Below are 20,925 nucleotides of genomic sequence, written 5' to 3' on the forward strand. Positions count from 1 at the left end.
TTTTAATAACTACAGGTGTGAGGAAAATGTAAAACACTGGCTCCCTCTGTCCTAAAAATAACAAAGATGTAAAGGAAGAGGCTGTGGAGAGTCAGGGGATCAAGAAAGGATGGCAGATAGCCATGTTTGTGGAGGGTCCCCCTGCCATGCCAGTGCTCTCAGGGTGGCAACAGGGAAACTCTGCCTGGCAGCTTCTGGTGACTGGCCCTGCATTTGCTCCCTTGTCAGGAGTGCCCCTCACCTCTTGTGTTCACCTCTGCAGATAAATGGAGAGACCTGAGAGATGAAGTGCAGAGAAGCAGCATCAGAAAGGACCCTCTGGGCTTAGTTTGTGGATTAACAGAAGAAAGAGAAGCTGAGAAGATCGGAGAGAGCCCACGCAGCCCCACAGTTGCAGGAGAGAGCTGACATCTTTATTGTTTCTTCCCATGGTGCACAGTGGTTCTACAGAGTTTCACTTCCCCCACTACAGAGGTTGAGCTACACCACCACCTTGAGGCTCTGCTAGGAGTGGGGGGTGGGGCTGGGACACGGACTGGGGAGGGCATTAGAAAGGCAGGTCTCCGGAGGCTGCAGCAACGACGATGTCCTTGTAGCCTTTGATCTCCTTGACCTCACTGCTACTGATGAGGACCTGTAGCTGGTGGGGCCCAGCTTTGATGGGGTAGAGCTCCGTTTGAATCCGGATGGTCTGTCCAGCCATCAGAGTCCCAAGACTGAAAGTCAAAAGCAGCCTGTTGGATCCTGGAAGCTTGGATGAGCAATGGGGCAGGCAGACCTGTTTAGTGAGTAGCATCCCCTCAGGACTACCAATGTCCCACCCCAGCTTTCCTGAGGGAAGTGAAGACCAGAGGGTAGCTGGCATCTGGAGACCGAGGTGGATCCACTCGCCCCATGAGGCACAGCTCCTCAGAGAGACCCACACAGGAGAGAGATTGGCAAGAGGCCAGTGGTAGTGTTGCTCACCCTTTTGTTATCTGCCCATTGACGATGCCACTTCCCTCCAGAACCAGGGTACAGTTACTCAGAGGAACCAATAGGGTGTTGGTGAGGGTGATGTAGATGTTCAGGGCCTTGCCCACCTCAGCCCTTTCAAACACCTGTGTCGGGGAGAAAGACAAAGGTGCCCTAGGCCCCTGGCCTCACTGCCACACCCCACGCAGTCAATGACTCCTGTGACACCAGGGACTGCTCAGAACTTAACTGCTCCTAGCGGGGAAGACAACTAAAAACTGGGAATTGCTCAAACTAGAGCATATGCTCGCCTGCTTGGGAAGTTCAGGACACTCTAAAAGTGCCACATCGGGAACGGGCATAGCGTTTCCCTGCCCACCATCTATTTAAAGATGCCTGCTGGATTTCAATTGAAGTACTGGTCCCAAAGGGCTAGTGGTGCCTAGTGTGAGTTAGGCTGGTTTGCTGTGTCTAGCCCATGCACAGGGCCAGGAAAGAATGCCATGTGTGCCACCAACGTGCCATCAGTGATGTCATTCCACCAACACAGACACGATGAAGCCAAGATCCCAAGACAGACGGAGTCAGGAGCTAACCTAGGAGTCTTAGGCCCTAGCTCTGGATCATTCTCCCATCCTGTTGTATCTTCCCAGATAGCATCAGGACATACTCATCCTGCCCCCGCCCCCAGCTGTGTGCAGTGCTTCACCCTTGGGGTCTGTGTCACGGGGCAGTGCAGCCTTAGCCTGTAGTGGAAGGCAGAGACTCTGTCATTGTTCCTGGAGCCTAAGATAGTGCCAGCTGCATGGGGCATCAGTATATGAGCCCAAATGACCTCTGTCCACGCAGATCACACTGGGGCCATGTTCAGAGAACATGCTTGGCCAGAGAGTTGAAGAGGAGGAAGAACACACCCTATCCTACCTGAAACTCAAATAAAAGGACCAAGTCTCCAAAGAGGGTGGCAAGGTCAATGAGTGAGAATGACTCTGGAATCCAGCACAGTGACATTACTCACCCACTAGTCTTAGGGCCATGGGGAACCATCCACAGCCTACTTGACACATGTGGTATTGGGATCCCATTACAACTAAGACTCTGCTATGGGTAACAGGCAGGAGACCTCACCTCAGCACCAAGCTTAATGTCTGTACTTGCGACTCTGTCCCCGTTGTTTGCCCCACACAGAAGGCTTCCAGCATCACTTGGCCTGACAACCTGAGAGTATGCCCAGGTGAGAATATGATCCAATATGGAACCACCCGACACTTCTTCTGTTGGCTAATGTCAAGGATACCGCTAGCCAGGCTGCCAGGAACAGAGCTGGGCCTGGGGAAGGCGGTGGAGAAAACTGTGGGATAGGAAGATGGGGCAGAAGGCTTTGCGGAGGACAACTCAAGCGACAGGAGATGGGGAGGACACATGGCTTCCTCTGTGAAGCTTTCCTTCACCTTAATGCCTTTCTTCTGGAAGAGCCACTCAAGCCACTCTGGCACTGGGTCTTGAAGTCTGAAGTTCGTGTTTTGTTTTCCTTCCCCGTGGCACCCCACATCTCATCAGCAATCACCTTTTGAATCTAACCCTATGGCCTGCCTTACATCTTTCTCCTCTGTTCACATCCCAGGTCATTGCCTTTTTCTCTCCATCTTTGTGAAGGGATCGCATTACTCAATACACTTTCATGGTAACATGCCTTCACCTGTTCATCTTCCTCAGCATTTTCCTCAGCATCCTCTGCAAAATGTGACGTCCCTGAGATGCCTTCATACCCCACCCTTTGCTATGTGGAGCCCCAGAGCCCACCACTTCTCAGCCTGTTGCCCCCATAGGCTATACACCTCACTGTACCGTCAGCATCTATAACAGGGCATGGTACCCTCCTCACAAGCCCATGAGGGGAGCAAGCCTGTGTGTTCCTGTCTCTGTCCAGAGACCTCACCTCAATGGATAAGTGGGGAGGCTCCAGAGAGAAATCTTTTAGGACCAGAATGAGTTTCCCTGTCTCTTCAACCTCAGCGATGCCAGACACGCGGATCAGCTTTTCATCCGTCAGCTTGTTCCTGTAATTGCTGTAGGGCAGCAGGAGCGGCTGCTGTAGCTCTAAACCTAGGCAGAAACATCATCTTGAGTCCAAGGGATGGGCTAGAAAGAAATACTGCACTCAGAGGCCATTGTTGTCTGACATGTTAGGATGACATAGCAAGAACCGCACTGGCATCCAACTTTCCAGCAACAGCATCTTCCCTGCCTGGGATGTGTGTGTTGGGAGATGGGTTCTCTGTGATTTGGCTAGACCAGGGCAGCCTCATTGATGGACCCAAAGCTCCCCTCTCTACAGGTGCCTTCTCATACCTGCTACATACTCACCCTGCTCAAAATCCACATTCAAGCGCACCACGTAATTCCAGAAGGGTTTCCGAGTGCTGCCCCCATGCAGCATGGCCTGTGCAGAAAAACGCACTGTCAGGCCAATGGGGTCCTGAGCACGGACTCTGTCTGGCATCCTCTGGACCTGTAGCATGAGCAGTAAGTCCTGGCCCCACATGGGCGCCCTAGCCAGATGGAGTTGCAGCTGCACAGGGTTATCCTTAAAGCTCTCAGACCCTAGAAGATCCAGGAGGGATGAAGAGTTCCTTCTTGCTTCCAGCAATTTCCGGGAAGCCTTAATAAATACAGACCGCTCCTCAGAGGATCCTGGCAGAACAGATACACACAGAACAAAGACATCAGTAGGCCAGGGCAGTGAGGACCAATGACCTTGGGAAAACAAATGACTAAACTCTCAGCTGTCAGCCAGAAGCCCTGATCATCCAATAGGTAGTGAATAGCCATACAGAGAAACACACAATGTCATGGCTGAGATTAGGTTGCTGCTATTCAGTGCTGGCTTCAACCTTTTGGCTCTATAATTGTCTCTTCATCTCTCAGTGCTCAGTTCTGTCATGTGGAACCCAGAGACAATATTGGGTTGCCCGGAGTTGCTAAAATGTTAGGTCATGTAATTGTTGAAAGTAAGATTCAGTGTGATTCTTTGCCATCATCAGTACTGCTATTATAACTATCACCATCATCATCACCACCACCATCATCATCACAACCACCATCACATCAACATCACCATCATCACCACCATCATCACCACCATCACCCCCACTATCACCATCACTACCACCACCATCATCATCATCACCACCACCATCATCATCATCAAAGCCAAAGGCTCCTTTTCCCTGCCTGCGTTCTCTCTCCTAAACCACAGAGTCAAGTCCCTTAGGTAGACCTTTATCTATTTCCCTTGGGGACAACTCAACACCCAGGCCCCAAACTCAAACTTACTCCAGACTGTGGACTCCTCTGGAGTGTTTTCTATGTTTCTGGTGTGTCCTTCACACTAGCTGATTTAATATTTTGAGGAGAGCTTTCTCATTTTACTGCTAAGGAAGTAGAGGCATGGGCAGATGGTCTAGGCTTTCCCACCTACAGCACGGCAGAGTCTACTCCCTTCCACAGGTCCAGAGCCCTCTCCCTCCTGAGTATCCCTCTCTCCCCTTGCTGTACCCCTCTGTGATGGACACAGAGAGACCGCTGTGTGACCATGATCGAGTGACTAGACAAAATGCAGAGCCACCAATTAAATTTAGATTTAAGAAAGATAAGTCAATACTCTTTGTTATAAATTACATGCACCATTGGGAGCACACACTAAAGGCTATATCCAGTTCATTTGAATTTCAGATAAACAATGGTTCTTTTTAGCAGAAGGATGTCACATATAGAGCTGGCATGGCATGATGGCTTAGTGGAAAATGACAACTGCAGTCAATCTTGACAACAGGAGTTCAATCTCCATGTAGTGGAAAGAGAAAACTAACTCCCATAAGTGGTCCTCTCTCTCTCTCTCTCTCTCTCTCTCCTCTCTCTCTCTCTCTCTCCTCTCTCTCTCTCTCTCTCTCTCTCTCTCTCTCTCTCTCTCTCTCTCTCTCTCTCTCTCTCTCTCTCTCTCTCTCTCTCTCTCTCTCTCTCTCACTCTCACACACACACACACACACACATACACACATGTGCATACGTACACACACATAATAAGTAAATGTGATAGAAAAAAATTAAGGATATCATATATACTATTTAGGACATATTTATAATAATAATGTATTTGTCTGTCTTAATTTACCTGGAATTGAAATTTAATTGAGCATCCTAGATTTTTATTTGCTACATCAACACAAATCCATTCCAAGGTCAAGTGCCCAGGATCTATAAAGAACCCTGGGAGTCTGTCTAAGCGGGAGGTGGTGGTGTTTTAATCTGGGGCCATCCGGTATTTAATGCCCACTCCCTCCCAAACCCAAGGCCCAGGCACCTTCTGGGTACTTGTAGGAGCTGGTGATGTCCAGGCGCTTATCTGACCCTACCATCTTGGTGCTGATGGCTTTCCCGATGTAATTGGTATTATGGGCCAGGATTTCCTGGGCCTGGCCACCCTCAAAAAGCCAAATGACCTCATCAGCATTCACCTCTGCATACACAAAGGGGGTATCGTACAGCAAGTGGACGTCCCCTTCCTTGATGGCTTTCACAGAGGCAGGGCCACAGCAGAACAGCCCTGCGGAGGAAACAGGAATTGTAGGACATGGATGCTGGCTGTGGCCATGGAAGGTGGCGAGAAATGATGGCCGGTGCGGTGGCAGTAGTTTCCCTCACACCAGGACCTTCCCCTAGTTTCCCTCACGCCAGGACCTCCCCCGGTTTACCAAGTGCACTCATGTGCGCTCATCTGCCTGATTCTCACAGTCACCGCACTGAAGTGGCTGTTGTCAGTATCATCTTCCTGACTTCACAGGGGAGGAAAGAACGGAGATGCTCACTGCTCAACCAGGCGGCAAAGTAATACCCAGGACCTGACACTGTCTAGGCTACACCCTTGGGAAGGGGGTGATGTAGGAGACTGCGGCACCCCCTCTGGCTGTATGGGTGCTCATTTTCATTGGCCTCCCAGAGAGCCTGGACCCTGCAAGGGTCCCAACGCACCGCTGCTGGTTTGCTGGGGCGTGGGGTCCAGAACCTGCCAGCCGTTGTACCCTGGTGGGAGGTCTTTCCGGATCATCCAGCACTCGGTCCAGACATGGAAGTTCCTGCAGAAAGGAGGAAGGAGCTACGGCTTATATTCCTGAGGGTTTTTCAGGCACAGGCATTATGCAGAGTGCCTTATGCTTTTGCTTACCGGTCTGTTTTCCTCTACTTTGTATTAGAAAGTAATTGTAACAGAAAAAGCAATCAAGGAGCTGGCTGTGGTGTCACACACCTTTCATCCTAGCACTTCAGAGGTGGAGGCAGGTGGATCTCTGTGAGCTGGAGACTAGCCTGGTCTACGTAGAGAACAGTCAAACAGAAGAACAAAAGATCCCAGATAGCCAAGCAACTGTGAGCAAAAGAATAATACTGAATGCATCACCATGCCTGATGTCAAGTTACATTACAGAGCCATGGAAATAAAGGCAGTACGGCACTGCACAAAACAGACCTGTGAGCCGGGCAGTGGTGGCGCACGCCTTTAATCCCAGCACTTGGGAGGCAGAGGCAGATAGATCACTGTGAGTTTGAGGCCAGTCTGGTTTACAAAGTGAGTCCAGGATAGTCAAAGCTATACAGAGAAACAAAAACAAAAACAAAAACAAACAAACAAAAAACAACAACAAACAACCCAACAACAACAAAAAAACAACAAACCAGACATGTAGATCAACAGACTCAAACAGGAGATTCAAATATAAACTTGAATGACTACAGCTATCTGATTATTTACACAGGGGCCAAAAATATACATTGGAGTAAAGATATCCCCTTCAGGGTTGGAGAGGGGGTGTTGCCATTGGGTGGGCACTGTTCTTGCAGAGGGACAGACCCAATGTAAGATGGCTCACAACAGCCTTCAACTGGGGGATCTAGCACCCCCTTCTGGCCTTCTTTGGCACTGAACTCATGTGCACAAACCCACACACAGACACATTCATACATGTAATTAAAAAAGAGAAAAAGACAGCCATTTCAATAAATGGTGCTGGGAAAACTGAATGTCTACATGTAGAAGAATAAAGATAAATCTTTCTCCCTCACCATGCACAAAAATCAACTCCAAGTGACCAAAGATCTTAGTGTAAAATCTGAAACTGTTGGAAGAAAAACACTTCAAGACACAAGTCAAGACTGTGAACAGGACTCTAGTCGCTCAGGAAATAACACAACAATTGGCAAAGTGGAACCTCGTGACATATAAAAGCTTCCGAACAACACAGGAAGCAGTTAAGGAAGTGATGAACCAGCTTACAGAAGAGGAGAAAATCTTTGCTAGCTATACACTAAGCAAGGGTTAATATCTAGACTATATCAAGAACTCAAAAAAAACAAACAAACAAAAAAAACAAACAAAAAAACTAAACAACAAGAAATTAAACAACTTCATTAATAAACAGGCTAATGAAATGAACATACAATTCTCAAAAGGTGAAATATATAGAAAGAGGTTAACCAGGGGCTGGAGAGATGGCTCAGTGGTTAAGAGCACTGACTGCTCTTCCAGAGGTCCTGAATTCAATTCCCAGCAACCACATGGTGGCTCACAACCATCTATAATGTGATCTGATGCCCTCTTCTGGCCCGAAGGTGTACATGCAGACAGAGCACTATATACATAATAAAAATAAATAAATAAAATCTTAAAAAAAAAAAAAAAAAAAAAAAAAAAGAGGTTAACCTACTAGCCATTAAATAAATGCAAATTAAAAGCACATTGAGAGTCCATCTCATGCCAGTCAGAGTGAGTCATAAGAAAACAAATGACAACAAACACTGGTGAGGCTGTGCATGAGAGGGGACTCTTACACCACACAGCTGGTGGCTGTGCACGAGAGGAAACTCTTACACCACACAGCTGGTGGCTGTGCACGAGAGGAAACTCTTACACCACACAGCTGGTGGCTGTGCACGAGAGGGGACTCTTACACCACACAGCTGGTAGGAGTGTAAACTAGTCCATACACCACAGAAATCAGTTTGGAAGCTTCTTCAAAACTGAAAACAGAACCATCGTGTGAGCTGAGCATTTCCCCAAAGCCCTCCAAGTAACCATATCTCAGAGATACCGGCTCAAGAATGTTTGTGTGGTGCTACTCAGCACAGCTAAGCTACAGGGTCAGTGTAGGTGCCTAAGAACAAAGGGATGTATAAAGAAAATGTGTTATAAATACACAATGGAATTTTTCAGCAAAGCAAAAACAAAGTCATGTCTTTTGTAGAAAAATAGAAGCAGCTTAAGCTAGTATCAGAAAGACAAATGCCATGATTTCTTGCATTTACAGTCAGATTATAATTTTTTAACACTTATTTATTTGGGGAGGGAGCATGCACAGGCCATGACCACACGTGTGGGGGGCACAGGACACCTTGTGGGGGCCAGTTCTTTTCTTCTTCCTGTAGGTTCCAGGGCTTTACTTGAGGCTTAGCAAAAAGCTTCTTTACCCACCAAGCAATCTTGCTGGTCATTATATTTTATAGATACATAAAATTATTCATTTATATAATACATACATATAATATAAATATTATATGCTATATCAACATAATCTATATCAATAATATTTATAATTATATAATATTATCTACAATAATATTATATATTATATGAAAACACAAGTGAAACAGTCTAGGAAACAGAGGGATCTAAGACAAAGGGAGAAGAGGAGGAGCCCAGGGTTTGTGAATATGCTCAACACATAATATAGCTTGTAAAAACATGTGCATGCCTTTAATACCAGCACTCAGGAGGCAGAGGCAGGCGGATCTTTGTGAGTTTGAGGATAGCCTGGTCTACAAAGTGAGTCCAGGACAGCCAAGTCTACACAGAGAAACCCTGTCTCCAAAAACCAAAAAAAAAAAAACAAAACAAAAAACAAAAAAAAAAAATACAAAAACAAAACAAAAAAAAACAAAAAAAAAAAACAAAAGACAAACATAAAAATGCTCTTATACATCTGTTGGAACTGGTCTCCACAAGTCTGCATTTTGATTGGTTGTGATTTTCTGTAATGTCCTCCACCTGTTGTTGCAAAGAGACACTCCCTTGATGAAGGCTGAGGACTACACTTGTAAAGAAAACAAAAGAGATATTTTAAAAATAACCTTATATAACACAGTACCATGCAATGAATATGTACAATAAAATACTTTAAAATGTGAGTCTTTAACTGTAATATGTAGCAAAACATTTGCAAAAATTCTATGCAAATGAATGAAAAACCTGAAAGTGCCAGGTGTGGTGGCACATGCCTTTAATCCCAGCACTAGGGAGGCAGAGGCAGGCAGATCACCGTGAGTTCGAGGCCAGCCTGGTCTACAGAATGAGTTCCAGGACAGCCCAGGCTACAAAGAGAAACCCTGTCTCGGGGGGTGGGGGGGATGGGAAAGGAAAAAGAAAAACATGGAAGTGGTAAAAGAGAAAAAGGAGTTTTAAAAAAAGTAATTGCCAGTGGTTATCAGAGAGGCTTCACTCAGCAACTAAAGGAAGCAGATGCAGACACCCACAGCCAAACACTAGGTGGAGCTCGGGGACTCCTGCATAAGAGGGGAGGAAGGATTGTAGGGGCCAGACCTATCAAGGGCACCACAGAAAAACTTACAGAACCAACTAACCTGAGCCCAGAGGAGCTCCCAGAGACTGAACCGCCATCTGGGAGCCTGTGTGGGCCTGACCTAGGCCCTCTGCCCACGTTACAGTTGTAGCACTTGGTCTCCTTGTGGGACCCCTAACAGTGGAAGCAGGAGCCGTCTCTGCCTCTGCCTTTGAGACTCCTTCCCCTACTGGTCTGCCTCGACTAACCTTAACAGAAGAGGAGGTGTCCAGTCTCACAGCAATTTGATATGCCGTGGCTGGTGGATACACATCAAGGCATGTATATGTATACATCTGAAGAGAAACAGAGGAGGAGTGGATGGGAGAGAGGAGAGGAGGGAGGAGGGGAAGGGACTGGGAGGAGAGGAAGGAGAGGAAACTGTAGTTGGGATATAAAATAAGTGAAATGAAATTAAAAAAAAATTAAACTTGAAAAGCATATATTTCATAAAAACTAAATATTTACAAAAAAAATATCCCCCGAGTGTTCCAGCTTCTCTCTCTCTCTCTCTCTCTCTCTCTCTCTCTCTCTCTCTCTCTCTCTCTCTCTCTCTCTGTGTGTGTGTGTGTTCCCACTGTTTCTCTCTCTCCCTCTCTGCCTCCTTTTTGCTCTACCCTCATGGCTTACTCACTGTCCCTAACTCTTCCCAGGACCCTCCCTTCCCCCAATAGATCCCCTTTATCCAAAGAAAGGTAATTGCCAACTTAAAGTTGCAAAAAACAATATAAAGAAACTTTATCTATTAATAACATTTTCTCCGTTTGTCTTCTTTATATCACTATGGATATATATGTATTATACATAATATGGATATATATTATTATGGCTATGACCTTTTTACAATCAGTTTGCTGTCTATATTTCAGGTTGTCACTTGACCTAATAATGTCCTTTGTAGTCTTTTTGCTTTCCTATAATCATACATTGTGTTTTCTTGTGTAATATCTTAGTTTCCTCTGACGTTGGATCTGTTCCTCAGCCTTTCTTCATTATGCTGAGATTTTGAAACCCCTCAAGTGGGCCCAGTGTGCAGTATGTCTGGTGTTCTCATGATCGAATTCGGTTATACATCCATTCATGTAGACAAAATTCCATGGAAGGATGTGGCCTGCTCAGGCGGCCTGCTCAGGTGGCTCGCTGATTTTGCACTAGAGCCGCCCACTCAGACCCCAGTCTGCAGATCCCAGTTTGAAAACCTGCCTTGCCTGCATTCTGTCCTTCAGCCCCTAACAACCCTGCGGTGTAGACACTGTCTGCGTTTTACACAGAGGAGTGAATCTCAGTCTCGGGTTCTGACGCCTGGAAAGAAACAGAAAAGGAAAAGCAGGATGGCAGAGCTGGAGTAGGGCAGGGAAGAGGAGGACTGGGGGGGTGGGGGGGGTTCAAGGTGCACAGATAAAGCCCCCTCCACTCTAGTGCCAGAGAGGAAGCCAGACAGGAGAGCTAAGCAGAGATCCTGGCTCTCTGCCTCCTGGGGGTGGGGACTGGGGCAGACAACTGACTGTTGTCACCCAGAAAACCTCAAAGAGAGCCAATGAGTGACAACTTGAGGCCAGTGAGCGGGGACACATGGTGACTGCCGAAGCCCAGGTGTTCAGGATGACATTCCGATGTCTCTGATGTCTGAAATTGGTGTCATTTGATGATCTAACTAGCCAGCACAGCCTCCTGGGCTGGGGAATTCCTCTCTAAGCATCACAGAGGAGTGTTACAGGACAGTCACCCTTCCTCGGCAAGCTGTATCCTTTTCACCTCCTACCTCAGATGGTGCTCAGATGTTGCAAACAAAACTTCTTACCAGATTTTGTCTGGCCTCTGAGTCGACAACATTTCTGCGGCTCGGTCGTAGTAAGTGTCAATGGTCAAGTTCCCATCTGTGTTGTGTGCAGAGTGGAAATTGGAAACGACTCGGGCTGGAACACCTAAGCATCTCATTACTATAGAGAAGGAGAGACGCTGAGATCAGGTCGGGCAGAACCGGTACCTTTTCACGAAGTTTCTCACCTCCAAACTGCAGCAACTCTTTTATTGCCAACTCTTTCTCCGGGCTCCCAGGGCAGAGCCTGGAGAAGCTTCTGTCTGCCTGCCCATCCGTGGTATTCATCCCCAAAGAGGAAGAAATCATCTGTGAGCCACTTAAAGCAATAATTAACTTGTTGTTTTCAGCTTCCCCCCCCCCCCCAGGAGCTCTCCAAGTTAAAAGCAAAGAGACTAAAACACATGAGAATTCAAAATGGGGGGGGGGGGGTTGCTGGGGGGAGAAGAGAGAAACTGTGTGACCTGAGGTAAGTAAGTGGCTGAGCTTCTCTGGGTTAGTCTCCTGGTCAGTAAGAAAGCGAAGAGTTGAACTGGATGGCTTTGAATTCAGACATTTTGAATCTATCTACTTAAAGACAAGACTCAAAAGAAAGATGAAAACGGGAGGACTGGGCATGTAGCTCAGTGCCAGGGTGCTTGCCCAACATGTACCAGTTCTCAGTCCAGCCCTCAGCACTGCAACATATATAAATAACTAAACAAACAAACAAGAGAATGGCTAGAGGGACTACTTCCTGTCTTTTACAAGCCAGCAGCTCCCTCTTGTGGATCCTCAGGATGCTACAGGCCACTCACTCAAAGCAGACGTTACCCCATGCTCACACACATACACAAACACAAACCAAGCACCCCGACAGCCAGGTGTAATCAGGATCCAGGCCTGTCTTGCGACTAGGTCCTCAACCCTGTCAGTGTGTGAGTTCAGAAGAGGTCTCTCCCACTCACTCTTGCTAGGAGGGCAGGCAGTGTCTACCTGCGCTGCTGGAAAAGGTGACAATGTTTTTAAAAGTCAAAGGACTGAGAATAAGGGTCCCTCCATCTCCATGCACTGAAGAGCCTCCAGCAGTGCCAGTCAGCAGGTAGCTGTCTACTCTAGCACTGCACCCGGGCTTTCCACACACCTGCAAGGAGTGTAGACTCAGGCCTGGGCTGCCGGTGGCCAAAGGCAGCTCAGCACCATAGATCTCTCCACTCAGCAGCCCCTGACACTCTGTGGCCTGTGAGGGCAGAAGGACTTGGAGACTGGGCCAAGCTACGGATCTAGTCCTTTTCCTGCTTCTCCAAGGATCTGAAGGTCCAAGGTGAGCTGCATAATGAGCACCTGGCTACCACTGGGGACTCCCCAGGCCAAGGCAGAACAGGGGCTACAGGAGACCAGAGTAGCCACACACACCCCCACCCCCACCTCACCAGTAAGTTGATAAGGTCTCTTGATGTGTACTCAGATCTTAATCTCTGCATCTGAGGCCCCAGAACATAACTGAGAGACTATGCTTCCCCTCAGAGAGTCAAAAGCTCCAGCCTGTTCTCATCCTATGCCCCACCCCCACTTCTCTAACGGAATCAACCTATTATATCAACGCACACCTTGTTAAGATTCTGCTTCAGCCCGTCTACATCTACGTGTGATGATGTCACTGCTTACCTGCCACGCGGGGGGGAAGGGTAGGGTGGGGAGGCATGGTCCTGCCCAGGGCCATATAAAAGGACAGACCCTGCACGGGATCTCTCTGACCTCTACTTCCTTTCCTCTCACTCTCTCCTCTACCCCCTCTCTACTTTCTCTCTCTCTCTTTCTCTTCTCTTCTCTTCTCTTCTCTCTCTCTGTCTCACTCTTTAGGGTACCCTTCCCCCCTTTTCCTTCTCCTCCCATGCTCATTTAATAAACCTCTACAACATAATATCTGCTGCTTGGTACCTTCTACCTATCATTGCTTTAATATATATATATATATATAAACCCACCTAGCACAAGGTGTGACTAGACAGCCTCATGTGGAAGGTCTGCTTTGTGAGGGGGAGACAGGTACCCCCTTAGGCTCTTCATCTTCCCAGATACTTGGGCCAAGAATTTGGCACTGAGTTGTTAACACTTGCGTATGCATTCAATTGGGTAAAGTGTCCCTGGTCCTCAAAATGGTTAGCAAGGGAGCAAAGCTCTGATTGTAAGCCAAGTCTCTCGGGGAGGTCTAAGCATGAGGTCAGAATGAGACTGTCTACTTGCACCTCCACCTGCTGGCCCACTGCAGGCTCAATTTGAACTGAGCAGGGGGTGGGAGGAAGTGTTTTGCCTTTTGTGGGGACAAGTTGCTTTATTCAAATGGCTACCTTTTTGTCTGTCTGTCTGTCTGTCTGTCTGTTTATCGTCTCTTGCGACATCTCATCTAGTGTAGATTGGCCTAACTCCCTATGTGGCCAAGGAAACTGCTGATCCAACACCTCTACCTCTCAAATGCTAGGGCAGAAGCATGGCCCACCACGCCCAGCTCAGGTGCCCACTGTTAACAGTCTCCATCAAATAGACTGTGAAGTGATTGCAACAATTACCCCCTGGAGACTGGACAGCGTGCAGGTGAAGAACTCATGTGCGCACTGCTCGCTAGCCGTGGGCCGTTGGGCCAGCTCCGGGCCCTTCATGAGCTGCAGTGGACTCTGACAGTATGGATTATCATGGCCTGGCCTGAAGTGGAAACCAGGAAGAATCAGTGGGGTAGACGTGACTCACCTGTGCACATGACAGAGGCAAAGACCCAGCACTGTCCATATTTCACAGGCTGCCCGCCCCTGGCCGACCACTGCCGCAAAATGGCCACACTGCCGTTCCATTCCAGAGGGCTGGTACCCTGGGAGTAGTCCTCCCCCCAGTTGCCCTGGAGCACACCACTGTCATCATTGCTGTTGATCTGCAAAGGGCAGACAGGCCGGTTTTCCACGACACTGGGGAGGTACTCAGGCTCTCCTCAGGCAGGGGCCGGAAGCATCCTCTCTTACCATGGCGCTCACCACCCTGCATACGTACACCACGTCCCTCCTCTGAGAATGGTCTTTGGATGGGTTCTTTAGAAAATAGAGGCTTTTGTTCAGGATCTCAAAACAGATATCGATGATGTCCTCTTCAAACTAGCAAGGCATTTCAAAGGAGAAATCAGAGAAAAGCAAAAATGTGTAGAGTCCAGAAACTTGAGCATTAACAAGCTCTTCCTAAGGGGTGATGTGTTTGTGAGGCGGGGGCAGGGCAGCCTAACCATAATCTCTCACATTGGATGTAAATAAAAATGAAAATACATTAGAATCAGAATGCTCATTTATCTATTTACTTATATTTGATGTGCATTGGTGTTTTGCCTGCATGTATGTCTGGTTGAGGGTAGAAGATCTTCTGGAACTGGAGTTACAGACAGTCGTGAGCTGCATGAGGGTGCTGGGAATTGAACCCTGGTCCTCTGAAGGAGCAGCCAGTGCTCTTAACTGCAAAAGCTAAGCTGAGTGCAGTAACTGACGTTATTAAGGAAGTGCTGTTCACTTTTCCAGTTGTGATCAGGCATTGTGGTGAGGTTCTCCAGAAAGTTCCATGCTCCTCTGTGACTAGACTGTGACGTGGCATCAGGTTATGTGACACGCTATCTAGAATTTCCCTCAGGAAGTCCAGTGGTGAGAAGGGGATTGGAGGAACATAGAGGGAGACTGGTCACACGTGCCCTGTGAAGGACAGGTAGCAAATACTTCACCCTGGCAGCTCATAGGCTCTGTCCCAACTCATCTCTGCCATTAGGCGTGAAAGCCTTAGACATTAGCTACGTGAGGCTGCATGCTTGAGACCAGTGAAATGGGTCTTATGGATGCTGAAACTTAAACTTCACATACTATCTGAAGTCTCGAAATGGTGTTCCTTTAAAATTCTTCCCAACAGGGCTGGAGAGATGGCTCAGTGGTTAAGAGCACTGCCTACTCTTCCAAAGGACCCGCGTTCAATTTCGAGCACCCACATGGCAGCTCACAACTGCCTGTAACTCCAAGATCTGACACTCCCACATGAACGAACATAAATTAAAATTAAATAAAACATTTTTAAAAATTCTTCCCAACAGTTTTAAAGCATGAAAAGCATCTTTCATGGTGAGTCAAACAAAACAAAACAAAAAAACCAGTAGTGTTACAGCACAGAGACAGGGGATTGAAAGTTTAAGGCCAGTCTGCACATCATAGGGAAATTAAAGGCTAATCTGGGAAACCAAGTCAGTGGGAACCTGCCTTAAAAAACACAAACAAGCCAGGAGATAGTGGCACATGCCTTTGATGCCAGCAGTTCAGAAGGCAGAGGCAGGTATATCTTTGTGAGTTCACGGCCAGCCTAGTCTAAAGAGAGAGTTCCAGGACAGCCAGGGCTACACAGTGAAAGCCTGTCTCGAAAAACCAAACCAAACAAAAACCCATAAACAAAAGCAAAAGCAAAAAAACAAAAACAAAAACAAAAACAAAAAACCCACACCAGGGTGGGATGGATAGAGTCATGATGGCTCAGTGGGGAAAAGTGTCTTCCACCAAACCTGATGACAAGAATTCAGTCTCCAGGGCCCACACAATGATGGTAGGAAGGAAATGAGTCCCTCAAGGTGTCCTCTGACTTTTGTATGTGCCACGGCATGCTTGTACCAAATCACGTGCACTCACATAAATAAGTAGAATTAATTAATTAATTAATTAATTTTTAAAATTAAAGCAGTAGGAGAGAGTCTGGAGCGATGACTCAGGGTGAAGAGCACTATCTGTTCCTCCAGAGGACCCGAGTTTTATTCCCAGCACCTCCATGGTGGCTCACAGCCATCTGTAACTCTAGTCTCAGGGAATCTCAGCACTCTCTTCTGGCTTCCTGGAGCACTAGGCACACACATGGTACACAGACCTACATACAGGCAAAGTGATGGGAAACATTGGTTCATGGGCCGTTACTTTCAGATCATGGAAGAATGAAAGACTTGTCGTAAACGGGCGCCTAGTAGGCTGGCAACTGCTACACAGAAGGTCATTACAGTTGTTGGTCGACTTGCATCATGCTGTGCTCTTTTCTTAATAAAGCATAAAAACCTTGACAGGAAAGCATCTTTTCTTCGCTTGCCCTCTCATCGATGAGCTGTTCCTCCGAGGACCCGAGTTTTATTCCCAGCACCTCCATGGTGGCTCACAGCCATCTGTAACTCTAGTCTCAGGGAATCTCAGCACTCTCTTCTGGCTTCCTGGAGCACTAGGCACACACATGGTACACAGACCTACATACAGGCAAAGTGATGGGAAACATTGGTTCATGGGCCGTTACTTTCAGATCATGGAAGAATGAAAGACTTGTCGTAAACGGGCGCCTAGTAGGCTGGCAACTGCTACACAGAAGGTCATTACAGTTGTTGGTCGACTTGCATCATGCTGTGCTCTTTTCTTAATAAAGCATAAAAACCTTGACAGGAAAGCCATCTTTTCTTCGCTTGCCCCTCTCATCGGATGAGAAATTGGCCAACACCTCACAAAATGCCCTTCCTTAGCTAGCAGCCCCCACCAAGCCCATCCCAGGCCCACCTCCAGGAGACGGTGTTACCTGCCCAAAGTTCCAAGGCCTGGAGGTAATAGAATTTGCTTGACCTTTGTAAACAAAGCCATAATCACTCATGATATACTCTTTCAACAGGCTTTCGCTCGGCAGGTAGACGTCATCCTCTGGCCAGTAAAAAATAAGAAAAAAAGAAAAAGAAAATCACAAGGCAAAGAATAAGCATGAAATTAAAAACAAAAAATCCAACAACAACAACAACAAAACAGCATAAAAGTAATAACATCTTTCTAGAAAAAGGAAGAACAGTCCATGGATATCTATGGTCAACAGAAATTAAGACTGGACTCTCTTAAAATCCAGCCATGCGCTTCTCCAGAGGCTAGCAACAAACTCTATGCTATAAAAATTATAGACTACGAAATCATAAGATTGTTTTAGACTTTAGGAAATACTTTCTGGCTGGATGCAGTGACGCATGCTTATAATCCCAGCACTCAGGAAAGCAGAGGCAGGAGGGTTACTGGGAGTTCTAGGCCAGCCTGGTCTACAAATTGAGTCCAGGACAGCCAAGGCTACACAGAGAAACCCCGTCTAAAAAAAAAAAAAAAAAAAAAAAAAGAAAGAAAAAGAAATACATACCATTACATTGTAATATATTCTGTCCTCTTACTGTATGCATATGTATAATTAGTTAGAATCAAATTAAATTCTACCTGCTAAATTACCTCACTTAATATTACAGTATGGATATTTTCATGATGTCATTACAAATTCTTTGGGGGGCGGGCTCTGGAGATGGCTTAGTGGTTAAGAGCACTGGCTGCTCTTCCAGAGAACCTGTCTTTAACTCCAGTTCCAGGGGATATGAAACTCTCGTATAGATGTAGGCAAAATACCAATGCACATGAAATAAAAATAATAAATATTTTTAAAAAAATTTTGTGGGAGCTGTGTGGTGGTGGTGCACACCTTTAATCCCAGCAATCTCTGAGTTCGAGGCCAGCCTGATCTACAAAATGAGTTTCAGGACTGCCAAGGGTACACAGAGAAACCCTGTCTCGAAAAACAAAAACAAAACTAAACAAAACTTTGTGGGACAGCTGTGGTGTCATACACTTTAATCCCAGCACTCAGGAAGCAGAGGCAGGTGGATCGCTGTGAACTTGAAAATAACCTGTGAGTCTGCATAGTGAGTTCCAGGCCAGTAGGGTTATGTAATGGGGGCCCATCTCAAAACAACAACAAAATAAAATTAAAAACTTTATAAGTGATTTTTGCAGCCATGTATGTTGAAGCCTGCCTATAATCTCAAGACTGGGAGGCTGAGACAGAGAATTGTGAGTTCAAGACCAGCCTAGACAACACAGTAAGACCCCATATCACAAAATGAAAAAAGAAAAAGAAAAAAAAAGATGTTTGGAGCTGGTGAGAGGATTGAACTGGTAAAGGCAATTACTCCTAACCCTGGTAACCTGAAGTGGATTCCTGAGACCCACTCCCACAAGCTGACCTACACACACACACACACACACACACACACACACACACACACACACACCAAATTAATTTTATTATTCAGCACATAGTAATATGTTGCACAGATACGCAGTGATTATCTGCTAGGCTTTCCCAGAAGAACCTAAAAGAACCATCGAGTTAGCACTCTAAACTGGGAGCAAGTCATACCTGTACTCCATGGATTAAAAAGCAAGATGAAATTCCCCAGGGGGTAAGTCACACCAGGACCTTGGCCCCGAGAGATCTCTATCTTCAGTGTGTAGTGGCCAATGACTGCACTAGCTGGTGAGAAAATCAAGACCTGGAGAGAGTTGCTGTCAATCGTGAAGTCAGAAGCACTCCAGATATTCCCAGGCCGGGGCTGGATGAGCAAGAAAGTGGCTCGGGTCCCCAGAAGCTCTGTGGGCTCAGGTCCTGAGTAGGAGAGAAAGAAGATCCCAGAGGGAGGCTCAGAATCAATGTGATGGAGCTGGAGGGATGAAGGCTCAGCAGTTAAACATGTGTACTGCCCTTGCAGAGGACCTGAGTTTGGTTCCCAGGTTTCACGTAAGACAACCCAAAGCAATCTGTGACTTCAGCTCCAGGGGATCTGATGCCCACTTCTGGCTTCTCAGTACATGCATGTGTGTGCGCGTACACACACACACATACACACACACACACACACACACACACACTTAAAACTAATAAAATAAAGTAAAATAAATGTGGTGTATGAGTACCTGTGGCCTAACAGAATCCCCACCTTCTCCCAACATTTGCTAAAGCCTTTTGTCTTAAGGCTTTTTCTGACACTTAAGATTTTTGGGCCTCAGCTGGGTGGTGGTTGTGCACATCTTTAATCTCAGTACTTGGGAGGTAGAGGTAGGCAGATCTCTGAGTTTCAGGCCAGCCTAGTCTACAGAGGGAGTTTCAGGACTACACAGAGACACTCTGTCTAAAAAATAATAATTTTTTTAAAGAAAGAAAGGGGGGGCGGTGAAAAAGAGCTCTGGGCCTCTGGGTTTGTTTTTGTTTTCGTTTTCCATTTCCAATCTGTAAAATGAGAGCCTGCTAGTGTCAACTTAAAGTCTTCCATGAGAATTAAATGAAGGTCATGCCTGGGGAGCTTTAGAACTGTGCCCATGTACTTTTGAATTGGCCATTGTGACTAAAACATCACAGTTGGCTGAGCTGTCCAAATATTTCCTAAATAGTGCTGGTATGAGGGTCTTGGGGGGTCCCAGGAGAGAGGGGAGGGCACCCCAGAGACACATGGCAAGGGTCCCACCCCCAGGGGAACTTTGCAAACTTTCTGTTTTGAGGGAACCGTAGGGTAGAGCGAGCTCACCTGTCTCAGCCACAAAGGTGAGGTGGTCATTTGGGGGCTGGAAGGGTCGGTTGAAAAGCAACGTTAAGATGAATGTCTGGCCACGGCGCAAGATGAGCCTGGAAGAGCCCATCTCCTGGGTGTGGTGGTCCTTGGTGTTCCTGGAGATCTGCAGTTCCACAGACCTGAGCTCCAAGGCTGCCACTTGGGGAGGGAGGACAGGTCACTGCCCAGCCGAGACACGTTGAGTCATTTCTATGGAACCTGATTGACATTAGCCTTCTTGCTTCTCTGCCTCATATCTTTATGACAATCTCTGTTAGCGCACAGGCCATCCCGTTAACCTGCTTTCAGAGTCCTGGCAACTTTTCATGACATTACTTGCCACCACCACCAGGTTCGCTACGTGTGTGTGCTGGATAAAAGGGACCCAACCCACCTGTCACCCTGTGCTCTCTTTCTCTCGACTTCTCTGCTCTCCCTCTGTCCCCAGATTTTCTCTCTGTGTCCTTCTCTGCCCCGATGGCTCTGTCTCCATCTGTCTGTCTGCCTGTCTCCATTTCAATCATCCATTCCCTAACTCCTATCCCCTTCCCCTCCAACAAACGAACTTCCTTTTATGTTGTGTGGCATAATCATATATTATAACATTAGTGCTGAGCAAAGCTGCAACCCTGTAATTTATTTTAGGCCCTGGTGGGGCTACTGCACTCTGTAGGCATAAGGTTATTGTGTAATTCAAATGCTGATTTCTGTATCCCCCATACATGGTTGTAAGTCTTGTTCTGAGAATCCCGTCTCAATGTTGTATAAACTCTGCTCCCCAATTGTCCCCTGGTATGCCAATAAAGCAGCTTACAGCCAATTGCTGAGCAAGGGAGAGAATAGGGCTGGACTTCTTGACAGCTAGGGGAGGAGGAGTTAGAGGAGGAAGTAGGGGATTCAGCCATGCGTGTGGTTCAATAGACACCAGGAGAGGACCTGGAGCAAGGACAGCTACAAGTGGGATTTACGCTGGGCGGAAGCCAAATTAGCTTAGAGAGTTAAGAATAAAGTAATAAAACTGCTCAGTTATTGTGCTGTGAAGCTTATTAAAATAATATAATGGAGTCTCA

General features: G+C 46.8%; 1 protein-coding gene across 1 annotated transcript; it reads right to left on the reverse strand.

Annotated features, from left to right (window-relative positions):
* Nucleotides 1-365: 365 nt before the first annotated feature.
* Tgm7 (transglutaminase 7) lies at nucleotides 366-20,021 on the reverse strand (the record flags this gene model as incomplete). The annotated part of the gene is made up of 12 exons (XM_051144479.1): nucleotides 366-716; nucleotides 967-1,100; nucleotides 2,894-3,054; nucleotides 3,322-3,648; nucleotides 5,318-5,560; nucleotides 5,986-6,089; nucleotides 11,422-11,560; nucleotides 14,167-14,344; nucleotides 14,433-14,561; nucleotides 17,029-17,147; nucleotides 18,670-18,915; nucleotides 19,832-20,021. Coding segments are annotated over 12 exons (2,139 nt in total), but the record flags the coding sequence as incomplete, so codon positions are not given.
* Nucleotides 20,022-20,925: the final 904 nt, after the last annotated feature.

This window comes from Acomys russatus, chromosome 4, assembly GCF_903995435.1.
Source record: "Acomys russatus chromosome 4, mAcoRus1.1, whole genome shotgun sequence".
NCBI lineage: Eukaryota > Metazoa > Chordata > Mammalia > Rodentia > Muridae > Acomys > Acomys russatus.